At 39.3% G+C, this 24,216-nt stretch overlaps 1 protein-coding gene across 2 annotated transcripts in view; it reads left to right on the top strand.

Annotated features, from left to right (window-relative positions):
* The first annotated feature begins 842 nt into the window (after window positions 1–842).
* The window catches only part of ALCAM (activated leukocyte cell adhesion molecule), a 220,602-nt gene continuing 197,228 nt past the window's right edge, over window positions 843–24,216 (top strand). The window contains exon 1 of one of the 2 annotated variants that reach the window (XM_066346952.1): window positions 843–1,521. In XM_066346952.1, the coding sequence (XP_066203049.1) occupies window positions 1,449–1,521 (73 nt within the window). In that variant the 5' untranslated portion in view covers window positions 843–1,448. The remainder of the gene's footprint in view (window positions 1,522–24,216) is intronic. The other variant, XM_066346951.1, reaches the window with a different exon arrangement.

The raw sequence follows: 24,216 nt of genomic DNA on the forward strand, positions 1-24,216 counted from the left end.
CCGCTTAATTCAAAATAAAAGAGACACACGCTCTGGCTTTGTAGACATTGGGAAAATCCGTGTGACAGAGTATGGTCTAGAAATTCCTGGCTTAATTTCCCCCGAGAAAGAGTAAATATTTTTCTTTTTGGTCCTGGGCAGTCCATTCAAGTCATCTGCCTTTTTAAAAAGGTGTGTGAGAGGCGGGTGGGATGGGGGAGGCAGTAGGAGGAATCGGCTCAGTACGTGGGTTGCCCCCGGCCAACCACAACCGTCTGTTAACTCCCGGGAGGTGAGTTTCCACCTTTGCCTCCTCCCCCCCACACACCACCACCAGCACCACCACCAGCACCACCACCAGCACCACCAGCACCACCAGCACCACCACCACCATCACCAGCAGCAGCAGCCCCTTCCTTCCTCCTCCGCTCCGCCCTTGCGCCCCAAGTCTGTGAGTTCCCCACCCCGACTCCCCTGCCCCACTACGCTCTAGGTAGGAGGAGGCTGCAACACCACAGCCGAAAAGTCCCCGAGGAGTAAGTCAATCCGATGGCAGTCCTTGGGAAAGAAAAGGGTAATTTGGCTTTCTGAACCGCGACGAGGCTGGGTAAGCGGGGTGAACTGAGAGGCCACAGGGAAGTGGCAGTCCCGGGGGACCACCCGGAGCGCGTGGCTTCTGTGTCTCCTGCCTATTGGCTCGCGCGCTGCCGGGGCGGAGCCGCGAGAAGCCCCGCCCACTCAGCGCCCTCCTCCGGGCGAAGTTCCGGAGCGGGGCTGAGTCTCCGCCTCGGTCCTGCAGCGCCTCTAGGCTGCGGAGCTGCGCTCCAACCACCTGCTCGGCGCCGCGTCCCGGGAAGCCGGGAGGAGAGAAGAGGGAGGGGAGGAGGCGGAGAAAGGAGGAAAGAGGCAGCTTACACACGCCTTCTAGTCTCCACTCGGAGCCGCCGGGAGTGCTGCTGCCGCTGCCGCTGCCGCTGCCATCCCTGCCGCTGCTACTGTTGCTGCCACAGCTGCTGCCACCTGAGGTGACCCGCTGGACCAGCCGGCCCCTATTGTCATCCGCGGCTATTCCTTCCCAGAGCCGGCTTTTTATGCACTCTGCCACTATTATCATCATTATTATTCCAAGAGACGGGAAATAACAGACCAGTCAAAAAGCACCACGTCTACCTTGCTGAGTTGCTCAAGTGTCTCCCGGGAAGAGAGGGTCGCCGGTCTCCGCAGAAGCAGCTGGGGGACCCTAGGGCAAGTGCGGAAAGGGAGGGAGCAGTAGTTGGGGGCGCTCCGTGGTGGAAAGTTCCGTGCGGCGAAGACCTGACGGTGCAGCGACACAGTCCGGGGGACCGTGTGTCTGGGAGAAGCCGCTGCCCCCTGCGCCCCGACCCGTGAGCGCGCGGGCCGCGTGGGGTTGGGAACGACGCCCCCTCCTGCGGCGCGGACTCCGTCGGTGGCTCCCGAGGAGGAAGAATATGGCATCGAAAGTGGCACCTTCCTGTCGTCTGGTCTTCTGCCTCTTGATCTCTGCTGCTATCCTCAGGCCAGGTGAGCAGGGGCCTGGGATCAGCCTCCAGCCGACGAGGGCCGGGGTCAGTTTCCTGGGGTCCCCCTCCCCGGCCTGGCCCCGCGGGGCCGTGCGCCCTGGCGCGTGGGGAGGTAAAGGGACGGCGGTGCGGGCGGAGAGTTGGCCCTGGGTTCAGTCACCTGTGACACACGTTTGGGCTCGGCGGGTCGGCTCAAGTTTGCCCAGCGACGGAAGCACTGGGGAAATCTCCAGGAACTTGGGGTGCGGCCGGTGTCGGGACCCCGGGGGTCCCCGGGCAGGACTTTCATAGCTCTCTCCCCTGCCCCGGTGGCTCCTGCCTCGGCGGCGAGCTCTGGCTCACTGACAATCCGGTCCCTGGATCTCAAAGTTCACGTCACTTCGCTCCGGGCACTTTTCCTTTTGGTTCGCTCTCGGAGACCGTGACTACCTGCAGTTTTTCTGTGATAAATCCCCTAGTAACTTCCGCATGGTATGAGGCGAAGAGGCGATGGGAGAGATAGAAGAGGACAAAATCGCTCCCTTAAAGTCTTTCTCCATCTTAAACCTTGTTTCGGACGCCCCCTCCCCCATGGTCTGAGTTCTGGACTGAGGGTGGGCAACAGACCCAGCCCGACTGGTGGGACCTCACTGTGGGGTTTGTGAATTTTTCAGGACCTGTGATTCAATCTCAGATTTCAGTTCTGTTCTCAGCCTCAGAAAAAAAAAATAAGGCAAAACCCCCAACAACTAAAATATCTGGCCGGGAATCCCTCGCTTCACCCCAGGGCTGCCCCGGGCTCTCTCATCCCCAGACCCGCGGGCGGCTGACTCGAGTTGGTGCTCACAGCGCATTCTTCCTGCTCACCGTTACTTGACAGAGCAGCAGGTTTATTTCCTCGTTAAATAGAAAGATTTTTGGAAATTTTTTCCCACCCATTTGAAGTTTTGATTGCTAGCCCTTTGTTGACAGTTGCATGTACAACTCCTACTTCCTGTTATTTCGGGTTCTGTTTGTTCTACTCCTTTCTTTAGTTTGTATCAGTTCCTTGTTGCATCTTTAATTTCTGCACATCCCTTCAGTTGTCGGCAAGTTGAGGCTGAAGAGGTTTGAAAGCCGCTGGATCTCTTCCAGGAACAGGGGGAACGTGAGGCTGGGGGCTAGAGCCTGAGCATAAATGTTTGTGAACTGCAGCTGTGTGTTTGTGGTTGGTAGTGGGGCGGGGGCTGTTCTCTCTCGCGATCTCCTTAAGTTGCATTTCTGGGTGAGGTAATGAGCTCACCTGCTGTTCTGAGGCTGGAGAAGGAGGCATCTGTGACAAATCTCCAGGTCTGGGGCAAGGACTGTGGAACGCTAGTTGAACCTTATTTAAAGCAGGTGGGGTTGGGTAGGAGCACCAGGAAAGTGGGGGAAGAGAGACCCCCTTGGTTTGGCACTGTGTGGATTTCTTTTTTTTTTTTCTTTTTCTTTTTTCTGATCCCAGCGTCGATGTGGGAAGGAAGGGCACTCACACTAGAACCAAGAGGAGAGAAGGGAGGATGATGGTGATGTAGTTTGTAAAATGCAAAGATCCACACGCCCACAGATGATTGTCAGTTTAACCCCCTCGCCACTTGGAGAGTGTCATCTCACCTCCAACCCCACCCCGGGGGCACGCGCACACGCCCAGTTTCCTTTTCCGTGCCATAGCTCAGGTATTTATTTCCAGTGGGGTCACCTTAGAGGACAGGTTTCCCCACATATTTAACTGGTAAAAGGGGAGAGGTTCGGCTTTCAGATCTTCATCGTGGCAATTCTTTTGGCGCTTGGGCTTCGCACCGGTGTCTTCTCGCTTTCCGCGAGCGTCAGGCGGGGCTGCCCTAGGGCTCAGAAGCCTCAGCCCTCGGATCAGCTATTTCTTTGAATTTACCCCGCTGGCAAATGCGCGAAATCTTCAGCCAATGTATTTTAACAAAGGGTTATGGCACTAAAAGCACCAAGTCCGAACTCAGGACGCAAGTCCTGGGTTGCAAATACGCCTTCTTATGAGCTCTCTGCATAGCTGAGCCCAGTGGGGATGCAAAGCCAATGGCTGGCTTAGTCAAGGGAGCCAAGTGACTCCCAGCCGGCCGTCCTCATTTCCGGAACAGTTTTTAATAGTGTGTGTCCAGGCTTAGAACACAAAAATTAGAGTTCATGAACCTGCCCCTGCAGGTCTTTTGGTCTGTAGTCATTACGTAGTCATTGATATATTCTAGGCATGGCATGTTACTTGGTTTGAAGGGAAGGGAAACTAGACATGAACCACCAGAACTGAATTCGGAGTTATAAAGGCAATGAAGTGTGTGTTCATCATCCCAGAGAGCAAAGAATCTCATTATTCTTATAGAAAGAGCGTCAGCCTGTGGTGACATTTTGTATTGCTTTTAAAAAGGCGTTCCTTGATTATTTACAACAAGGAGGTGGGGCCCTGCAGTTAACTGTTTCTTCACTTGGGTCATCTATATGAACTCCTGTCTGGAATTTTTCTTAATTGCTCACAGATATAAGATTAATTCCAAGACATAAGCACACTTAAAGGTATTTGTTGTTGTATGGAAAGTATCGGTTTATCTGAATTTGGCCTTGGGAAAAACATCAACTCAAATTAGATAATGTCCTTTCCGACTACATGGTGTGGGATTATTAATATTTATTAATGAAAAAAACAGCAAACTGTTTAGTAGCCAGTAAATATTACTTTTTCCTTGATTTATTTAATCCAGTATGAATCACAATTTAATAGAGGACTCTTCGGTAAACTGCTTTTCTCATGTCCTGTCCTCAGGCAGGCTGAGCAGGTCATTTGACCTTTTTGGGCCTCAGCTTTCTCATGTGCAAGGAGAAGGATTGGGCTGAAAATCTACTCTCTGAGATGTTTTCAGCTCAAGACTGTTTCTGACTACTTAAGGGGAAAAGCCAATTATGGCAAGACAGAGTCATTTTCTTGTATTTTTCTAATTCTTCCAGACAGCCTGGCTGGACACAGTTTATATAAATTTTGTTTCTAGAAAATGTCAGTGTCCTCCAATGGCTAATATTCCTTTTACTCTCCTCTACTTTTTAAAACTCATCTTAATATCCTGTACTTATTCTCCAGGCCAGAATAGAGCTATTAAAAAATAATAATAAAAATGTCATGGAGAGGAATTAGTCTCCCACTTTCCTGGATAAGAAGACCAAGAAAAGGGTTTCTAGATTTTAAAGAAACAAAAAAACATAAATGTGCCCTGTTCCTCCTAGAAGTCTGCCTCTATTTAAACTCCATATATAGTTCCAAGGACAAAACATAAGTGATAGGTGATGCTGATATGTTCATGAAACAATGTCTAATACGAACACTGTAAAATGCTCCTAAACCAAATTGATTTGCACTATGGTTGTGAGTGCAATATAAAACAAAGTAGAAAATACCAATGTTTCTTTTTTTTTTTTTTACGATTTTATACAATTGCAAAATGTTTTCTGGTTAATTTAACAAAAGTTGTATTCTAAACTTTTTCTGACTTTTTAGAAAATTCAAACTATTATTTTGAGTGAGAGAGAGGGAAATAGAGAGTGGGACAGACAGGGATAGACAGAAAGGAAGAGAGATGAGAAGCATCAATTAGGAGTTGCAGCACTTTAGTTGTTTATTAATTGCTTTCTCATATGTGACTTGATGGGGGGGGGGGCTCCTGTTGAGCCAGTGACCCCTTGTTCAAGCCAGCAATCTTGAGCTTCAAGCCAGCAACCTTTGGCTTTCAAGCCAGAGACCTATGGGCTCAAACCAGCAACGATGGGGTTATATCTATGATCCCATGCTCAAACAGGTGACCTGGCGAGCCTGTGCTCAAGCCAGATGAGCTGCAATCAAGCCAACAACCTCAGGGTTTCGAATCTGGGTTCTCAGCATCTCAAGTTGATGCTCTATCCACTGTGCCACTGCCTGGTCAGGTTCAAACTATCATTTTAATACAGAAATTTGGAAGAGAATGCTTGCTTACCATTGACTTATTTAAAAAAAATCAATAAAAACTTATTTTAATAGTCACATATATTACCAGAAAATTCTATCTCTTGGATGAGTACTCATGTGTGCTGTCTTTAGCTATGATGTATGTAAATGTTGTGACTTTGAGAAAGTTATTTTTCTGTTGCTTTTTATTTCTAATCTGAAAAAATTTTCTCCTTCTGTTATGCATGTTTCTGACTAGTAATTCCTTGGCTCAGCATTTTGAACTTTTCAAGTAAAACTTGCTGTATTAGAACTTTCATTATACTCTTAATAGAATAACACTATTTCACTTATCACTTGACCATTTTATTAAAGCAGACAAAATATTTCTTGTCATATTTTTTCTTCAACTTTTTTCTTCTGCTCCTCAAGTTCATGCCATTAAACATAGGCCTTTGTAAAACTGAGCACTAGATACCAATCAGCATTACATGATGTAAGATGGCAGCATTTTGTCATACAGTATTTTTTTTTTTTGTATTTTTCCGAAGCCAGCAACAGGGAGGCAGTCAGACAGACTCCTGCATGTGCCCGACCGGGATCCACCTGGCACACCCACCAGGGGGCGATGCTCTGCCCATTCGGGGTGTCGCTCTGTTGCAACCAGAGCCATTCTAGCGCCTGAGGCAGAGGCCACAGAGCCATCCTCAGCGCCAGGGCAAACTTTGCTCCAATGGAGCCTCCGCTGCAGGAGGGGAAGAGAGAGACAGAGGAAGGAGAGGGGAAAGGGTGGAGAAGCAGATGGGCGCTTCCCCTGTGTGCCCTGGCCGGGAATTGAACCCGGGACTCCTGCACACCAGGCCGATGCTCTACCACTGAGCCAACTGGCCAGGGCCTGTCATACAGTATTTTAAATGCTTTACAATCACCTTGTCTAATAGTCTCAAACACACACCTCTTTTTGTTTTGTCCATTTATTTTGTATAAAACATCATAAATGAGTTCTAGCTCCATAAGACACTAACTCAAGTAGACACATGCAACATAGGTGCCAAATATGCAGGAGAGCAACATAGATGCAACTAGGATAAAAAGAATATCTCTGTGTCTCTGTGAATATATATCATTTATCAACTTAAATTTAATTCTTCCAGAAGTGTTATTTTAGTCTTTTAAAATTTTTTGAGAGATGATATTGTTTAATACAATTATATAGGTTTCAGGTATATAATTTGATAATACATCATCTGTATATTGCATTGTATGATTTTTTTTTTTTTTAACAGGGACAGAGAGAGAGTCAGAGAGAGGAATAGATAGGAACAGACAGACAGGAATGGAGAGAGATGAGAAGCATCAATAATCAGTTTTTCGTTGCAACACCTTAGTTGTTCATTGATTGCTTTCTCATATGTGCCTTGACCGTGGGTCTTCAGCAAACTGAGTAACCCCTTGCTCAAGCCAGCAACTTTGGGTCTAAGCTGGCAAGCTTTGCTCAAACTAGATGAGTCTGCACTCAAAGCTGGCGACCTTGGGGTCTCGAACCTGGGTCCTCCGCATCCCAGTTTGATGCTCTGTCCACTGCACCACTGCCTGGTCAGGGTGTATGATTTTTTTATTGTCAGATTTTCACAAAAGATCGTTTCATTTTTTGAAAAATTTTTTTTTCATTTTTCCAAAGCTGGAAACGGGGAGGCAGTCAGACAGACTCCCGCATGCGGCCGGCCGGGATCCACCCGGCATGCCCACCAGGGGGCGATGCTTTTCCCCTCTGGGGCATCGCTCTGTTGCATCCAGAGCCATTCTAGCACCTGAGGCAGAGGCCACAGAGCCATCCCCAGCGCCCCGGCCAACTTTGCTCCAATGGAGCCTTGGCTGCAGGAGGGGAAGAGAGAGACAGAGAGGAAGGTGAGGGGGAGGGGTGGAGAAGCAAATGGGCACCTCTCCTGTGTGCCCTGGCCGGGAATCGATCCCGGGACTCCTGCACGCCAGGCCGAGACTCTACTGCTGAGCCAACCGGCCAGGGCCTATTTTTTGAAATTTTAAAATCAAATTTATTGGGATGACATTGGTTAATAAAATTATATATGTCTCAAATGTACAGCTCTACATCATTTGTGTATTGCATTGTGTGTTTACCATTCAAAGTCAAGTCTCCTTTTGTCACCATATGCATGACCCCTTAATTTCATTTCTTACATATTAATAATATATGTGGCATTTTAAGAAACTAGCTAACTCACTGGAATAATAAAGTTTTCTTTAAAGTGGTGGGTAATGAATTAATATTTATTTATTACTTTTGGATATCAGTTTTTTATTTTTAATAAGAAATGGAAAAGAACAAAAAATTCCCATCTGTATTTCTCATTATTATTTTTTATTATGTATTTGTATTATTATTTTCTTCCTTGTGGAGATCAAAGTCAAGACTCAAATATGTTATCTATATTTAAGAAGAGGATTACAGGCTATTTGATAAAGTTAAATCTTATGGTTATTATAAGTATTCCTAGTGTAAAAAGTATTATCATATATTTGGAATTACTGATATTTTTATCCAGCTAATTTCTGTTTAAATAACAAAATTTATATTCTCTCCCTTCTACCTTATTATTAAATGGAATACCATCTATATTTTAGCTAGAACTAATGTGCTGGTATATCTACTACAGTACTGGCTTATGCCTGATGTCTTCATTTAATTATATATTAATAGTACTCTATTTCACTCTCAAAAGTGCAGTTTGCATGGCAAATTATATAGTTACCATAATTATTAATGACTTTTCTGTCTATATGTCTGCCTTAAGAGTATTTAACAATAAGACATACATTCTTCATTGTGACCATTACATGTTTCTAACCTTTTTAATTTAAGTTTCAGTTACAGTGAACTAACAATAGGAATTATATGCTCCTTTAATGTGAAGTATAAGAGAGAGACAAGGTTATAACTTTGAACCACAGAACAGTGTAGTGAGTGTGAAACATTAAGAATCTCATGGTTTGAAATGGAAACTGAATTCACCTGAGATGCCAGCAGAATAATGGTGGTTGAAACTCACCTGGAAGCTATAGTTAGCTATGGAGTATCTAGAGAAGGTCTTTTTCAATTTTGTCCTAAAATCCTTTCTTAACCAATTGCACAATTCCCATTCTGTTATTCTGTTCTTCTATAAGTTTTCTCAGTAGTTTCCTATCAATTTTTTTTTTCTGAAGCTGGAAACTGGGAGAGACGGTCAGACAGACTCCCGCATGCGCTCAACCGGGATCCACCTGGCACGCCCACCAGGGGGCGACGCTCTGCCCACCAGGGGGCGATGCTCTGCCCCTCCAGGGCATCACTCTGTTGCGACCAGAGCCACTCTAGCGCCGGGGGCAGAGGCCAAGGAGCCATCCCCAGCGCCCGGGCCATCTTTGCTCCAATGGAGCCTTGGCTGCGGGAGGGGAAGAGAGAGACAGAGAGGAAGGAGAGGGGGAGGGGTGGAGAAGCAGATGGGCGCTTCTCCTGTGTGCCCTGGCTGGGAATCGAACCCGGGACTTCTACACGCCAGGCCGACACTCTACCACTGAGCCAACCGGCCAGGGCTCAATTTGGATCTAAAAACAAAACAAAACAAAAAAAGCATGTCTATAAAATTGAAAGAAACCCTAAGTCTTTTTGTACATGTAAACTATAGTTGTAGCAGTTAGCAATAGTGTCTGTGGTAGCCAAAAATATGGCTTGGAGAGTTGGTGCCAAGTCTGACTATTCCTAATTAGGTACCTAGGTGTTATTTGGCTCAGTTATCTCTGAGTGTCTCACTTACTCAGATAACCCCAACAGTGGATGGAGATCACTAACAGTGAGAGGGTATTACCTATGTGCAGAAGATAAAGGACACCATAGAATTGTCCTGTTGTCATAGTTAATAGGGAAGATGAAGAGAGAAGTCATTGGCCATTGTAGTTGAAATTCTTATCAATGTATTCCCAAACATTTTCCCTGATAGTTGGGAATTTTCTGGGTATGGAATTTACTGAGCTTCAAATCAAGCAAAAAACATAAAAAGAGGTCTCATTATGACTATTAAAAATTTGTACTACAGCCTGACCTGTGGTGGCGCAGTGGATAAAGCGTCGACCTGGAAATGCTGAGGTCGCCGGTTCGAAACCCTGGGCTTGCCTGGTCAAGGCACATATGGGAGTTGATGCCTCCAGCTCCTCCCCCCTTCTCTCTCTCTCTGTCTCTCTCTCCTCTCTCTCTCTCCTCTCTAAAATGAATAAATAAAATAAAAAAAATTTAAAAAAATTTGTACTACAGTTTAATAGTTAATGGTGCTGCATAATAAATACATAGTAGTTTAAATCAGCAACCATCTTATGTAGTACATTATTGTGCTGGTTGGTGGTTCAGTCTATACAGTGGGTGATTTTCTGATTTTAGCCAGATGTCTTCATTTTACTAGTCTGATGTGTATCAGCCTAGGGGCCTCCTGGGAGTTAGCTGGTTGCTGTTCAGGAAAAAATGATTCTTCATGGTCTTTCATCTCTAATTTGCTTCCCTAGACTTTATTTTCTTGGTGGAAGCCACATTCTGATGACGAAAAGTTTGAAGCCCAGCTCAAATTCTAGGGTGGAAAAATAATCTCTACTTATTAAATGAAAGGAGCCAAAAATACTTGACAAAAGGTGTGGATAAAGACCAGGAGAGAGAATTAGGGCCATTTTTAAAATCATTCTACCTCTCATAATAGTGGAGAATATGGCAGCAACAAAGACCCTTACAGTAGAACCTTAGCCCCATATTACAATTTACACACTTCTCTTCTAGATCCTTAGGCAACAAATAGGACAGATTATAGAGGCTCGAGCAGTATCCAATAAGTACACTGTTTTCTATTGCTCAAACTTCATCTTCTTCTGGAATGTAATTATGGAAAGTTCGAAGTGTGTGTGTGTGTGTGTGTGTGTGTGTGTGTGTGTGTGTGTGTGTGAGAGAGAGAGAGAGAGAGATTTAACGTTAAAGATGTGCAAGTTGCAATATGCAGTTCATGATCAGACACTAAAATGGGATAAAAGAGGGGTTGTTGGATAAATGAAAGGTGTCTTAAACATTCATCTTGTTCAGTTCTCTAATTTGACAATTGAGATAGATGAAGCCTCAATTTAAAGATTACCTACAATTAATAGCAAATTATCCTCTTTTTAGAGACAACAGTGTTCTTAGTTTTATTTAGGTCTAAACTCAGATTCAAGGTATGTACTGAGGAATAAGTAAGCAAGAGATATGAGCTGAGAGAATAGTATGAGTGAAGACGGTAGGTATGAAGGAACAAAACTTCAAACTTCTGTAGGTGACTAGGAATTCCTTGTTGTTCAAATACTTTCCTGTAATTTTTCTAATTTACTTACCAGCTGTGCGGGTCAGAATAGGATCTTTTTTATCTTATTCAAATACTTATATACCAGTAAACATTTGCATATATGCTTCCCCTTCTTTAAAAAATGAACATATACATACCATTTTGTATCTTTCCCTTTTACCTAGTGCACATTTTGGTGATTAAGAGATTATCCCATATCAATACTTTTTTTTAAAAAAAAAACTATATTGTATTTTATTGTATGTACCATAATTAATTTAACCATTTTTTCTGTTTTGGGTTTTTGTTTTTTTTTTGTTTTGTTTTGTTTTTTGTATTTTTCTGAAGTTGGAAATGGGGAGGCAGTCAGAGAGTCTCCCACATGTGCCCGACCGGGATCCATCTGGCACGCCCACCAGGGGGCAATGCTCTGCCCATCTGAGGCATCACTCTGTTGCAACCAGAGCCACTCTAGCGCCTGAGGCAGAGGCCACAGAGCCATCCTCAACGCCCAGGCCAACTTTGCTCCAGTGGAGCCTTGGCTGCGGGAGGGGAAAAGAGAGACAGAGGAAAGAGAGGGGGAGGGGTGGAGAAGCAGATGGGCACTTCTCCTGTGTGCCCTGGCCAGGAATTGAACCCAGGACTCCTGCACGCCAGACCAACGCTCTACCACTGAGCCAACCAGCCAGGGCCCTTTTCTGTTCTTTTAAATGTAGTTTTCAAATTTTTTTCATTACAAACAATAGAAATTCTTGGCCATATGTGCAATTATGTTGGTAGGAATATGTCCTGAAAGTGAAATTGCCTAAAGAATAATTGTATTTTTTATTTGGAAAGAACTTCTAAAATTACAGTTCAAAGAGTATATACCTTATTGTATATTTGAAAGTTGCTTAGAGAGTATATCTTAAAAGTTCTCATTGTAAGAAAATATGTTGTAACTATGTGCAGTGATGCATGTTAACTAAGCTTACTGTGGTGATTACTTTGTATTGTGTGCATATTTCAAATCATTATGCTGTATATCTAAAATGAATACAATGTTACATGTCAGTTATGCTTCAATAAAAAAAGAGCATTTATGAAAACAAAAGGAAAGAAAGGAAAAAATAGAAAAAAAACACCAGAGTGTATATCTTTTAAAAGTTCCAACAAAGGTATTTCGGGATGCCCGTTCCTTGTATTTCTTCTATAACTCTGTACTATTAGTATCAATTTTAACAAAACCCAGGATAATAGGTTGGTTCTTATTTATTTAAAGCTCATGGGAAATATGAGAATGATAGGAGTAATAGGCACACACACTCACATGTAAAGCAAGAGCAGTGGATATATTGATGCCTAATTTTATTACACGTGAGATAGGGCCACTAATGGGAGAAAGTGCATTTCTTATGAATTATTATTATTGAGTTTTCCATATAAGATAGCTAACTTTTAGAACATAAACTATGTAATTACAAACTATATTTTCTTCCATTTTAGAAGATTTACACCCTGTGGAAGCCTTGAGAGTCGTTGATATTGTTTTTCATGTCATAAATGTTTTCTAAATATTTGTGTTAGTTTATGTACAATATTCATTATATGGGTGGTCTAATGCCATTTTATAAAACCCTGCATAATAATTCTTACTAAATATATTTCAGTTTATATTAAATTTTGAACAATTCTTCTAAATTGAACTAGTTTGTTTTAACAGACTTATCAAAATTATTTATAAGCTGATAAAAAGTACCATTTTCTATAAATTTATAAAAAATCAGTGTCATTAAATATGTTTCCCCTGGCCTGACCAGGCGGTGGCGCAGTGGATGGAGCATCGGACTAGGATGTGGAGGACCCAAGTTTGAGACCCCGAGGTCCCCAGCTTGAGCACGGGCTCATCTGGTTTGAGCAAAGCTCATCAGCTTGGACCCAAGGTCGCTGGCTTGAGCAAGGGGTTACTCGGTCTACTGTAGCCCCACGGCACATATGAGAAAGCAATCAATGAACAACTAAGGTGTTGCAATGAAAAACTAATGATTGATGCTTCTCATCTCTCTTCGTTCCTGTTTGTCTGTCCCTGTCTATCCCTCTCTCTGAATCTGTAAAAAAAAAGTTTCCCCTGTAGTTTTTGGATCTATTGTGGAAAGACATAAAATATTTATTTTATACTCACTTTTATGTAGAAAAACCATAACAATATATGTGAAAAGTATTCAATAATTATATGCTGAAGATACAATTTTTAAACAAAGCAACAAATATTCATAAAAGAGTTAATATTAGTTTGCACATACTGCAATTTCATGAATAAGTTAGCTTTTGCCTAGCATTTCATTTTAAATATTCAAACTGGTGGCATTTGTATTTTATTCTGCAAGTATTTTCTCCACCTGGATGATAAGTATGACACTTTTCAGAAAAACATTTATGTTGGTTATAAGACATAGGTTTTTATTTTTGTGGAGATGTGCCTGGCCTAAATATTAATAGAGATTTTGTCAGATCCAGGAGTAAAATGCAATACATAATTGGATTTTCTCTGTTGGATTAATCCCCTACTGAACCCAAGTGCATGGTAATCTAGTTTTCAAATAAAAATTTTCTTTTAGAAATAATTGTTTAGTATAAGGTAAAATTGCTTTTCTTATCATACTAGGTGGCAAATTAATATCTGTTAATTAAAATAAACCCTGCATCTGCTTAGCTGTTTTTTTCCTTTGCTGATAAGAAATATGTCTTCTTACTAAAAGAAATGACAAAACAATTAAAAAAGAGTAGATTTTAAGGGTATGGCTGGCTTCTAGATTATTATTTTGTAGAAGTGATCTAAAATATTTGGCTAGATGAAATTTGAACTGGCTGAATAATGATATTTTGTAGATAGTATGGCTATAGTTCAATGATTCTTTAAAAAGTAATTCTCTGCTTTTATAGACTGTCAATGTTCACAGATTTCAGAGACTATCAATATAGACCACAGATTTCATTACACAGGAGCTCAAAATCTTGGATAATGGAGCAGACCATTAGTTTGATTTCTAGCTCTTGTCTCTCTTTTCTTACTTGAGAAATGAGCATAGCAATACTACCAAGTTCATTAGCTATGAATATTCAAAAAAGTTATAAGTGTGTAGTGCATCTTTCAGTATCTAGCACATAATGGACTCTCAAATAATAATTATTATGAATCACAATTTTGAGTTATGTTATTTATATCAGAAAGTAAGTGAACTACCTTATTTTACTGCCTGAAAGATATATTTAAGTTCCCATCTAAGTACATTTTTTGCTTCCAAAAACAAAACTGGAATTCATATTATTAGGATATTTCGGAGACCTAACATCTGTTGAATAACTCTTCAGTTTTATCAATTCAAGGAAAACAACAGAGAAAAACACATTTAGAATTACAGCCTAAAAATGTAATTCCTCAAACAAAAACCATTAAGAACAGTCTGACTTGTGGTGGTGCCGTGGATCTAGTGTCAGCCTGCATTGTGGAGGTTGCTGAGGTCTTCAGTCTGAAACCTTGGGCTTGCCTGGTCAATCCACAAAGAACAAGCAGGCATTCAAAGGCTAAAGCGAAGCATACTGTTGATTTAGATCATTAGTGTAAGTTGGTCAGAGGTAATTTAGGAGTAGGAAAGTGCATGTGTTTAAGACTTTTGTGGACTCTAGATTCCAAATAAGTAGATCATAATCTAAGAAAGTGAGCAAAATAAACAAATAATCTAACAGATTCTTAAATTTCCGCCTTTCACTCCTCCAATCTCCCCTCTCCGTTGCCATCAAATCGATATATCAAGCTTTGAGTAGAATTTTGTAACTGGCCTGCTTAAAACACTTCAGTGGCTCCCTGTTAGAGTAGGGTTAAAATACCTCTCTCTCCCAACCACTCTCTCTGTAAGATCAATAAATAAAATCTTAAAAAACAAAACAAAACAAAACATAAGAACATGTGTGATTTAGAAAAATACTCTTAGAAATTGTATATGAATGAGTTTTTGTCATTTGAAAGACATTAGATAGCAGAGAAAAATTTTGCAATTATTAAAATAGAGTCATTTTGATAAAATTATGGTTTTAAATACAATGTACACTTTCTCAATTATAACTCAATAGAGGGAGCTCAACTGCTTTCTCTGTGAGCACTGCAGGATGCTTCTGATGATTATGATTTTCGTCTATTTTAATGGTGAAATTATTAAAAATATATTTGTAACATTCATGGTATTTTGGAAATTCAACAATATTCTTTTCTTATTAGTCGGATTTAAAAAATGCTTCTACAAACACTATACATGTTTTAAAACACTTGTTTTTAGTATTTGTACTCTTGGATAATAAATTGCTAGACAAAATTAAAGTATGCATACTTGAGAAGCATGCTTCATTCTAACATAGGAAGGCAACAAAGGAGAGTAAAGCTTTTTTGTTGTTGTTTGTTTGTTTGTTTGTTTCTGAAGTTGGAAACAGGGAGGCAGTCAGACAGACTCCTGCATGTGCCCAACCGGGATCCACCCAGCATGCCCACCAGGGGCGATGTTCTGCCCATCTTGGGGCGTTGCTCTGTCGCAACCAGAGCCATTCTAGTGCCTGAGGCGGAGACCACGGAGCCATCCTCAGCGTAGGAGCCAACATTGCTCCAGTGGAGCCTTGGCTGCTGGAAGGGAAGAGAGAGACAGAGAGGAAAAAGAGGGGAAGGGTGGAGAAGCAGATAGGCACTCCTCCTATGTGCCCTGGCTGGGAATCGAACCCGGGACTCCTGCACGCCAGGCCGACACTCTACCACTGAGCCAACCGGCCAGGGCATATTTTTAATGTTAAATAATGACTGTTTTTGGTATTAGTTTTGTGGTACTATTAAATAAAAACAGCTATATATTTGAATAGGAGAAAAAATAGCTGGTATTTTTCTCATTTACTCTGCTGGTATTTTTAACCAAATGAGTATAGATTTCTATGTGGAAATAGTCTCTACTCACATCTTTCCCTGCCCCAAATATCCCCTTGATTTAGGTAATTCCAATTGTTTTCAATCTAAGTTGATATACATCACCTTTGTGACTGACAGTTCATTTAAATGGAAGTATTGTACCGTATGATTTTTAATATCTTTACAGCTTAAAAATTCTAGTATAAAATTATACATCAATTAAGAAATTTTTTTTATCAGTTTGAGTGGATGGGAATCAACAACTTTCACTTAACTTCCAATTAAGAAAAAAATAATTTTAATGATGAGCCCCATTTATTTTTTTATTCAAAATTAAAATGATTTAATTGAGTTCTATAAGAAATTACATAACCCCACACATTAGACCTCATAATTTCTAAAATGCTCTCAGTTGAATAAATGTCCTAGTTCTCTGGTATATTTCAAGATTGCCAACTTAAGACAACTTTTTTTTTCCTTTTTGTATTTTTCTGAAGCTGGAAATGGTGAGGCAGTCAGACAGACTCCCGCATGTGCCCGACCAGGACCCACCTGCCATGCCCACCAGGGGGCGATGCCTACCCATCCGGGGCATCGCTCTGCTGCAACCAGAGCCATTCTAACGCCTGAGGCAGAGGCCACAGAGCCATCCTCAGCGCCCGGGCCAACTTTGCTCCAATGGAGCCTTGTCTGCAGGAGGGGAAGAGAGAGACAGAGAGGAAGGAGAGGGAGAGGGGTGGAGAAGCAGATGGGCACTTCTCTGTGTGCCCTGGCTGGGAATCGAACCCGGGACTCCTGCACACCAGGCCGATGCTCTACCACTGAGCCAACTGGCCAGGGCTTAAGACAACTTTTAAACATTTGCTATTGAGATTAAAAATCTGCTCTTATGTCAGTGCGTGGGCAGCAGTCTGAAGATTGAGCCCAATAGCTTGTTAATGACAGTTTTCAGCAACTTTTAAATTAAATGTTCATTTTATTGTGTTTACTTTTCATAACAGATTAGAGCTTGAGAATGTGGCTTCTGGGGGCAAATTGTGTGGTTTGTAAACCAGTGTTTTCACTTTCCAGCCTTTCAGCCAGGTGGCATTGGGCACCATCCTTAACCCTTCTATGGTAATAGTACCTATCTCTTAGGGTTGTTGGGAAGGTTAAATAAATTAATACACATAAAGCGGTATGGTTGTCAAATAATAAACTCTCCATAAATTGTTAGAACTATTACTATAAACCAATTTTAGTTCCACGAGTATCTATAGAAGAGAGGCCTCAAGTTGTATCAAAGTTATAAAAATGCCAGCTAAGATTTTTCCCATGCCACACCTTTTTCTTCCATTAAAGAAATGGGATAAGTGTGATGTCATAATATTTATTGGGTATAACCTTGAATCAACTCACTTGAAAAAACCTATAAGGCATTCACAAACACCTAGACTTTTGAATAATTAGAATTATATTCAATATGACGCCATTCTCATAATGAAACATCATTGCATTGCAATCTTGAATTTTAAATCTAAATTTAAAAGTAATTTTAAAGTTGAAAAAAAAAACATCTTGTGAGCTATAGTTTGCAGTGTCTGAATGCATACTGTTGAATTAGATCATTAGTGTAAGTTGGCCAGAGGTAATTTAGGAGTAGGAAAGTGTGCTTAAGATTTATGTGGATTCTAGGTTCAGACTAAAGTAGATCATAATAATTTAAGAAAGTGAGAAAAATAAACAAACATAATCTAACAGATTCTCAAACTTTTACCACCCTCTAATCTCGTCTCCCCTTTGCCATCAAATTGATATAAGCTATGGAGTAGAATTTTGTAACTGACCTGCTTAAAACACTTCAGTGGCTCCCTGTTAGAGTAAAGATAAAATACAAATTTCCTAACATAGCATTTAAAGTTCTTCATAAATTTGTTTAACAAAATCTTTCTTGAAATTCCATGCTCCAGCCATACGTCCAAGTCAGCTGCGGCCTTGCAGTTAGTTCCCCATGTACTTTTTCAAGTCATTTAGTTATTCTAGAACTCTCTCCTTTACACCTGCTGCCATCACTCTTCCTTTGCCTGAACAATAACCAGCATCCCCATCTCCAGTACACAATTTAGATGCCATGTCTTCCAGAAACACTTCTCTAAGCTCTCTAGAGTGTCCATCCTCTGGAGTTCCAGAGCTAATTTCATTTCCTGCCTGTTGGCTGTGTATTCTCGTAGCTCTCTCTTAAAGAATTCTTGAGTTTCTGAAGGCATGAGCTGTGTTTTCTTAATCGTTTTCTCTACTCAATGTCTATTTGGTATATCCCCAGTACACATAGGATGGTTGAATAAATGCATTAATCAAAATTATAAATGCTGATTATTAATGAAGCTTATCTAAAAATGCAAAATTTATTCACACGTGAATAAGAAATACCTATATTGGGACAAATTTTCAATTGCTTTGAGAATTTCAGTTAGAGGATAATAAATCTCCTTAATTATGGTTGTGAGCATAAAAACAAAAAAGCATTTGCCATTTTCTACCCAAGCTGTCCAATGCAATATAAGAAGAAATGAAATAAAGTTTAGCATAGTTTTTCCTCCAGATTCCAATCCAGGTTAATATAAAATAAAACCTTGACTAACTGCATTCTTCTAGAGCTTCAATAAACATTGAATATTAAGTGTAAGATAGTCTAGAAAAATATAAAAATTTATTTAAACTAGTTTATTTTTAGAACTATAGTTTTTTATAGGATAATTATAGGAACACATTCTCAAAAGGCAGTAAGTGAATGGTAATATTTGATTTCTCTTAATTTTATTTCTTAGATTAAAACTGTGAATCAGGGCATTTTTCTAAATATGAAAAAATAGTATAGAAACAATTATATGAACAAGTTGATCAGTTATGTAGACAATATTTAATGTATTTGTAGGCCATACCTTGAATGTGGTTAACAATAAAATTTAGAGATAATTTGGAGAAAAGTTGGTGTTAGTCTTTCAAATTTATTTTTTACCAAAACATTTTAAAAATTAGACACAAAACAAAAATTATGAAAAAAATGAAATGATTTTATTTTTACTAAAGAATAAAACTTGTGTTCATGAAACTGACTTATCATTTTAACAGGCCAGTATTGAAAACAGCTGTGCAGAATTGGATTTATCACAGTACCTTGTTATTTGATGGTATTTGATAGTTAAAATCTTAATGAACTTTAAGTCTTTCTGATGTCTCTTTTCTGGGTAAAATAATTTTAATTCTTATAACCTTTCTTGAAGCCTTTTCATAAGCTTTGATTTTCTTTTCTTTATTTTGGGTCCTTCTAGTTCTGAATTTTAATTTTTGTATTATGGTTTTATGCCATCATTTTCCATAGACAACCTCGTCTGTGAGTCAAGTTCTGTCCTGAATTCCTGCAGAGGAATTCTAGTATTTTTCTAACATGTTATAAAAATACCTGTTCAGATAAACCAGTATAAGTACAACACATTGTCACTATTAGCTCCCACTTATTGAATATCTTCTATGTTCTATGTACGGTAGCACTTTATAAAATAATGGTCAATATATTTTTATAACTGATTTTAAGTTTAAAAACTGTACTCTTTTAGTTTTTGAATTACAAAATCGATCTCACTTTCAAACTTTTCAGTATAGAACTTTTGAATGTACTATAGCAAATGTATCTAGAAGTAGAGCAAACTTATTATCAAATAAAGCCAAGTAAGTGGGACTTTTTTATTCTTTTAATTTATAGCACAAAACTGCCCATATCAAAGAGCTGTTTACATTTGTTTGGAATCAACTGCACAATAATTCATGAATAGAAGGCCAGCATAAACTTCAGATTTGATCTTAGTTACAGGTGTCCTCTCTTGGTTTATTCACAAATAAAACCCAATTAAATCCATTCTCATTGGTTAGGAACATCGTTCCTCATGCTTACTTTTGTAAGACTTTTCCCCACATCCTACCTTCCTAACCCTTTTCTTTCATGGTCCCTGCCTCTAAACACAAGACCCCAATTCCTGACATCCCACAGTTGGCCTATCATTTTATTAAAGTAAATATACATATTTAGTTGCTTTCTTAGTGAGTTGTGGATTTAAAAAAATTAAAATTACATGGAAATGTATGTTATACTCTTTCCTATCAAATTAGGCACATTTTTGAGAAGCATGCCTGTTTTTGGACACAAAGCCTCAATTCAGGATACCAAATAACCAGTATGATTGTGTTTCTATGGAGTACAGTTTCCAGTGTTTGGAATGCCATCCTTCTGAACTTATTCCTTTAGTGTGAAAACAAACATCTGAGGGTAGTATGAGTAGATTACCCAATATACATGATTTTTCTTCAATAGTTTCAGTCTCATTCTGGTTAATATCAGATGAAGTGTGGATATTTCAAATTGACAACTTTTGAATTTTGTCCTCTCTTTTAACCCAGGTCATTTTCCAAATAGAAATTTAGAGATTTTTCCATAAGAGAAATATACTGCTCACAATAATTAGGGATTATTTTATTGCTTCATATTCACTTTGAAATATCCCCTAATTTTTGGATAACTGGGAAGGATAACTGAGCAGTAATTACATTTTCCACAGCAGTATGTAGTAATCAAAAGGCCGAGGTTCCAAATTAGTCTGTTATAAGAAGGGCAGGCAGAAATGACAATTAAAATAAAACAATCCTCCCTACTCACACACACAAAAAACCCAGAAACCATCCAACGAAGCCCAGAAACACTTTAAACATAAGTTCATCTTTTACTTTACTCTTTTCTTGGCTATTTATTTGCCTTCTGGGAATATTGCACAATCTATTAGCTTTTTCTCTTTAAATGTTTGCAGGATACAGAATGTACCGCTAACATAAAAAAAAGTAACATTGGTTCTCACAACAGAACTATTGTGTACTTACTTGTTAACCACATAACTGCATTGTTAAATACAGTTCCTTCACAAATTAGAAAATAAAATGAAAAAGCAGTTACAAAAACAGGCCCTATGTAAACTATTGTGGACAAGTCCTGCCGGAGGTGAGGATGATAAAGACCCAACTCCGGGGACCAGGTTTCAGTGATTCAGATCCATTTTATTCAGGAAGTAAACTAGTTTATATACATGGGTTCAGCCAATAGGATGTTACAGCGTGTCCTTCACAGCCAATGGCTGAAAAGATCAGGGAGCTACGTGGTTGGCACTAAGTCACTTCCTTATAGCGTGCGAGCTTCCTTCCTGGGTATGCCCAGGAGGGTTCTGGGAGCTGGAGTATTCTCACAGCATTGCATCAGTCGCAGCTGCTAGGAATGCGCTCTGCGTTCCACCCACAAACTATCAATACATTTTGCAAACTTTATTATTTAGTGATTAAACAGAAAGCATTAATGTTGGTTTATCATTGTTGAATCAGTGACAGTAACCTGTATCATTGTGGAGTTAATAACAGTGACCAGGAACTTTTCTTCTTCATGTGGCATGAATGCCAATGATGAATGGCAGAGTGGCATGGAGGGCAAGATGGAAGATCAACCCCAGGTTTTAGGTCCACCTTTGTCAGCAGCTCTGGGATTTTGGTTAGTCACTGCATGTTTCTGCTCTCTGTTTCTTTGCTTGTGCAATGACAATTATTAGGGTAGTGGGCTTCCTTACATGTGATTATGAACATTGTGTGATTAATTTAATTTCACTGTCAAATAAAAATGATCTTTACATTGTCTCCTTTGTGTTATTTGTTCTTTTTTTATCAGTATGCATGGTTAAGAGTTAGCCATGTAACATTATGCAAAATGAGATTCCCACTCACAGTGGACCATAAATAAAATAATTGAGCAACAGAAATAAAGAAATACAATATAGGCAAGCATTAACAGAATATGAAATTATGATAGACAAGGAGCAATAAACTTTCCTTCTTATTCAATACTGAACAAACTTCAAGCGTACAGAATTACATTTCATTTCAGCCTTCATATTTTAAATAAAAGAAGTTTAATTTGGTTCAGAGAAAAACAATAAATTGATTAAACCGTATATAATACAGATACTCTGGGGAGAGGTTAAGGTCTATAGAAGGAAAGAGTAAAGGATAAATGAATACCTGTGATGAGAATGCTCATTCAAGATTCCCTGTGTTCACAGATAGTCCACAATGATAATGACAAAACAAGACTCAATTGCTGGAAGAAAAAGCAAGTTCCTTGACTTTGATTTTGCTACTTTTGGGGAAAACTCAGAGATTATTATCTCTGATAGTATTACAAAATATTACAGCCCCTTGTCTGTCTGGGATACTTTATACGTATACATAGAACCATAGAACAGTGGTTCTCAACCTTTCTAATGCCGTGACCCCACAATACAGTTCCTCATGTTGCGGTGATCCCAAACCAAAAAATAATTTTGGTGGCTATTTCTATGATTCAAAATGTAAATACCTGATATGCATTATGTATTCTCATTGCTTTAGGCGACCCCTGTGGTTTGGTCGTTCGACCCCTGCTGGGGTCACAACCCACAGGTTGAGAACCGCTGCCATAGAGCCATCCCCAGTGCCCGGGCCACCTTTGCTCCAATGGAGCCTCAGCTGAGGGAGGGGAAGAGAGAGACAGAGAGGAAGGAGAGGGAGAGGGATGGAGAAGCAGATGAGCGCTTCTCCTGTGTTGGCCAGGAATCAAACCTGGGACTCCTGCATGCCAGGCTGACTCTCTACCACTGAGCCAACCGGCCAGGGCCTGTATATGATTTTTGAGTGTTGGAATGTTGGACCTGAATCTTAGCTTAATATTTGATTATAGACATATCCTTCTAGGTAAATTTTTCTTAGGTTAGGAAATCAAACGTTTCTTTTTCTTATAAATATAAAATGGACATCTTTTGAACTTGAATAATTAGATTCCAAATGGTTCAAACCACTCTCTGTGGATTTTTACCTTTTGAAGCCTCAAAGCCCTGAGACTTTTCACTTAAGATTTAGAAACTATCCATTGAATGCTTATATTAAGAATTTTTTGAAATAAAAGAGGAAAATAGAATAGCAAACAAGTTACATAAAGTGGGGAAGTTTTGTGTTATGTCTCTAGGTCAATTTTCTTCTCTGTGAAATGAAAGAAATAATAGTAATTATACCAGAGGTTTGTTGAAAGAAGTGAAAAAATCTTTGTAAAGGAATTATCAAAGTCAATGTTGAGTAGCACAGACTTCAGAAATGCAGCTGTTATTATTAATACTGCCATTATTGTCAACATCTTAAGCTCAACATTTTAATATATTGTATCTTCTCAAAAAGAAGTTCAAATCTGACACATATTTAAATATAACAGAAAGGAGGGAAACTTTTCTATGTAAAGTGGAAAATAATCCCATAATAGTTTTCTTTAATTGTATTTATTAAAAACATAAAAATGAATAGCAATAAAAAAAGGTGACAGACCAATTTATATGGCATGCTTATTTCTATGAAAATGGAATATATATTTAAACAGACAAAATCATTTATCAGGATTGTATATACATAAATATTTTTTCCTGAAAAACAAACAAACTTTTAATAATGGCTATTGTTAAAAGAAGAAAATGGAGATATAAGATAAAAGGAAAGGCTTTTTACTAACTACATATTCTGTCATGCAATTTGTATATTTATATATTATTTAAAAAAAACTACTAGTGCAAAGATTATTGTAATATTGGTGCCATTATCAAAACTGTAGAGAGGGTATACTTCTCAAGTACTTAATTTACTCATTTTGAATTGAGAAATCAGGACATTTTATTAAATGTAGTGCTATCCATAATTATGAAATTTTAGATTAACAGTTATATTCAGTTTTGTGTTTCTTGTTTCTCTTTTTTGGTTTTCTAGTATATTTCAGTAAACCTACAAACATACTGAAATTAAAATGATCCTTCATTTTTATTGTTGTGGTTTTTTATAACACTAGTCCACATTTAAATTTAAAATACATTCAAGATGAGATTGCAGAGTTTGCTTATTGCCTGGTATTCTGAAGTGATTTGCAAATGTAAAACTGTAACCCAAATGATGACTGCTAAAAGATTGTTCAAATATCTGGTTAATAAATTCACACCTGTGTTGACAAGTACATATGAGAAAAAAAAATACATACAGTCAAAGAAACTTAAATTTTGTATCAGCAATCATTTTCTGATACCAAAGGTTGTTGAACCACTTTTAATGAAATGGGTTATTTTAAAGATACTGGCATACCAATCTTGGAGAAATGTTTCCCAAATTTTTGTGATCTGATTACTTAGGCCATGATCAAATTCAGTTGTGAAATCATGTGATATCTTTATGCTCATTCTTAACATTCACAATACAAATAAACTTTGCTAATTCCTAGTGTAAAGAAATTTCATCACCATTGTTTAATCTGGTGTCTGACTTGAGACACTTACAGAACCAGTATTTCAAAAGCATTACTCCACTCCTGGTTAAACTGGTAGGCAGCAGCTGCAGCAAAAGACTTTGACTAGAATC

The sequence above is a fragment of the Saccopteryx leptura genome, chromosome 8, assembly GCF_036850995.1.
Source record: "Saccopteryx leptura isolate mSacLep1 chromosome 8, mSacLep1_pri_phased_curated, whole genome shotgun sequence".
NCBI lineage: Eukaryota > Metazoa > Chordata > Mammalia > Chiroptera > Emballonuridae > Saccopteryx > Saccopteryx leptura.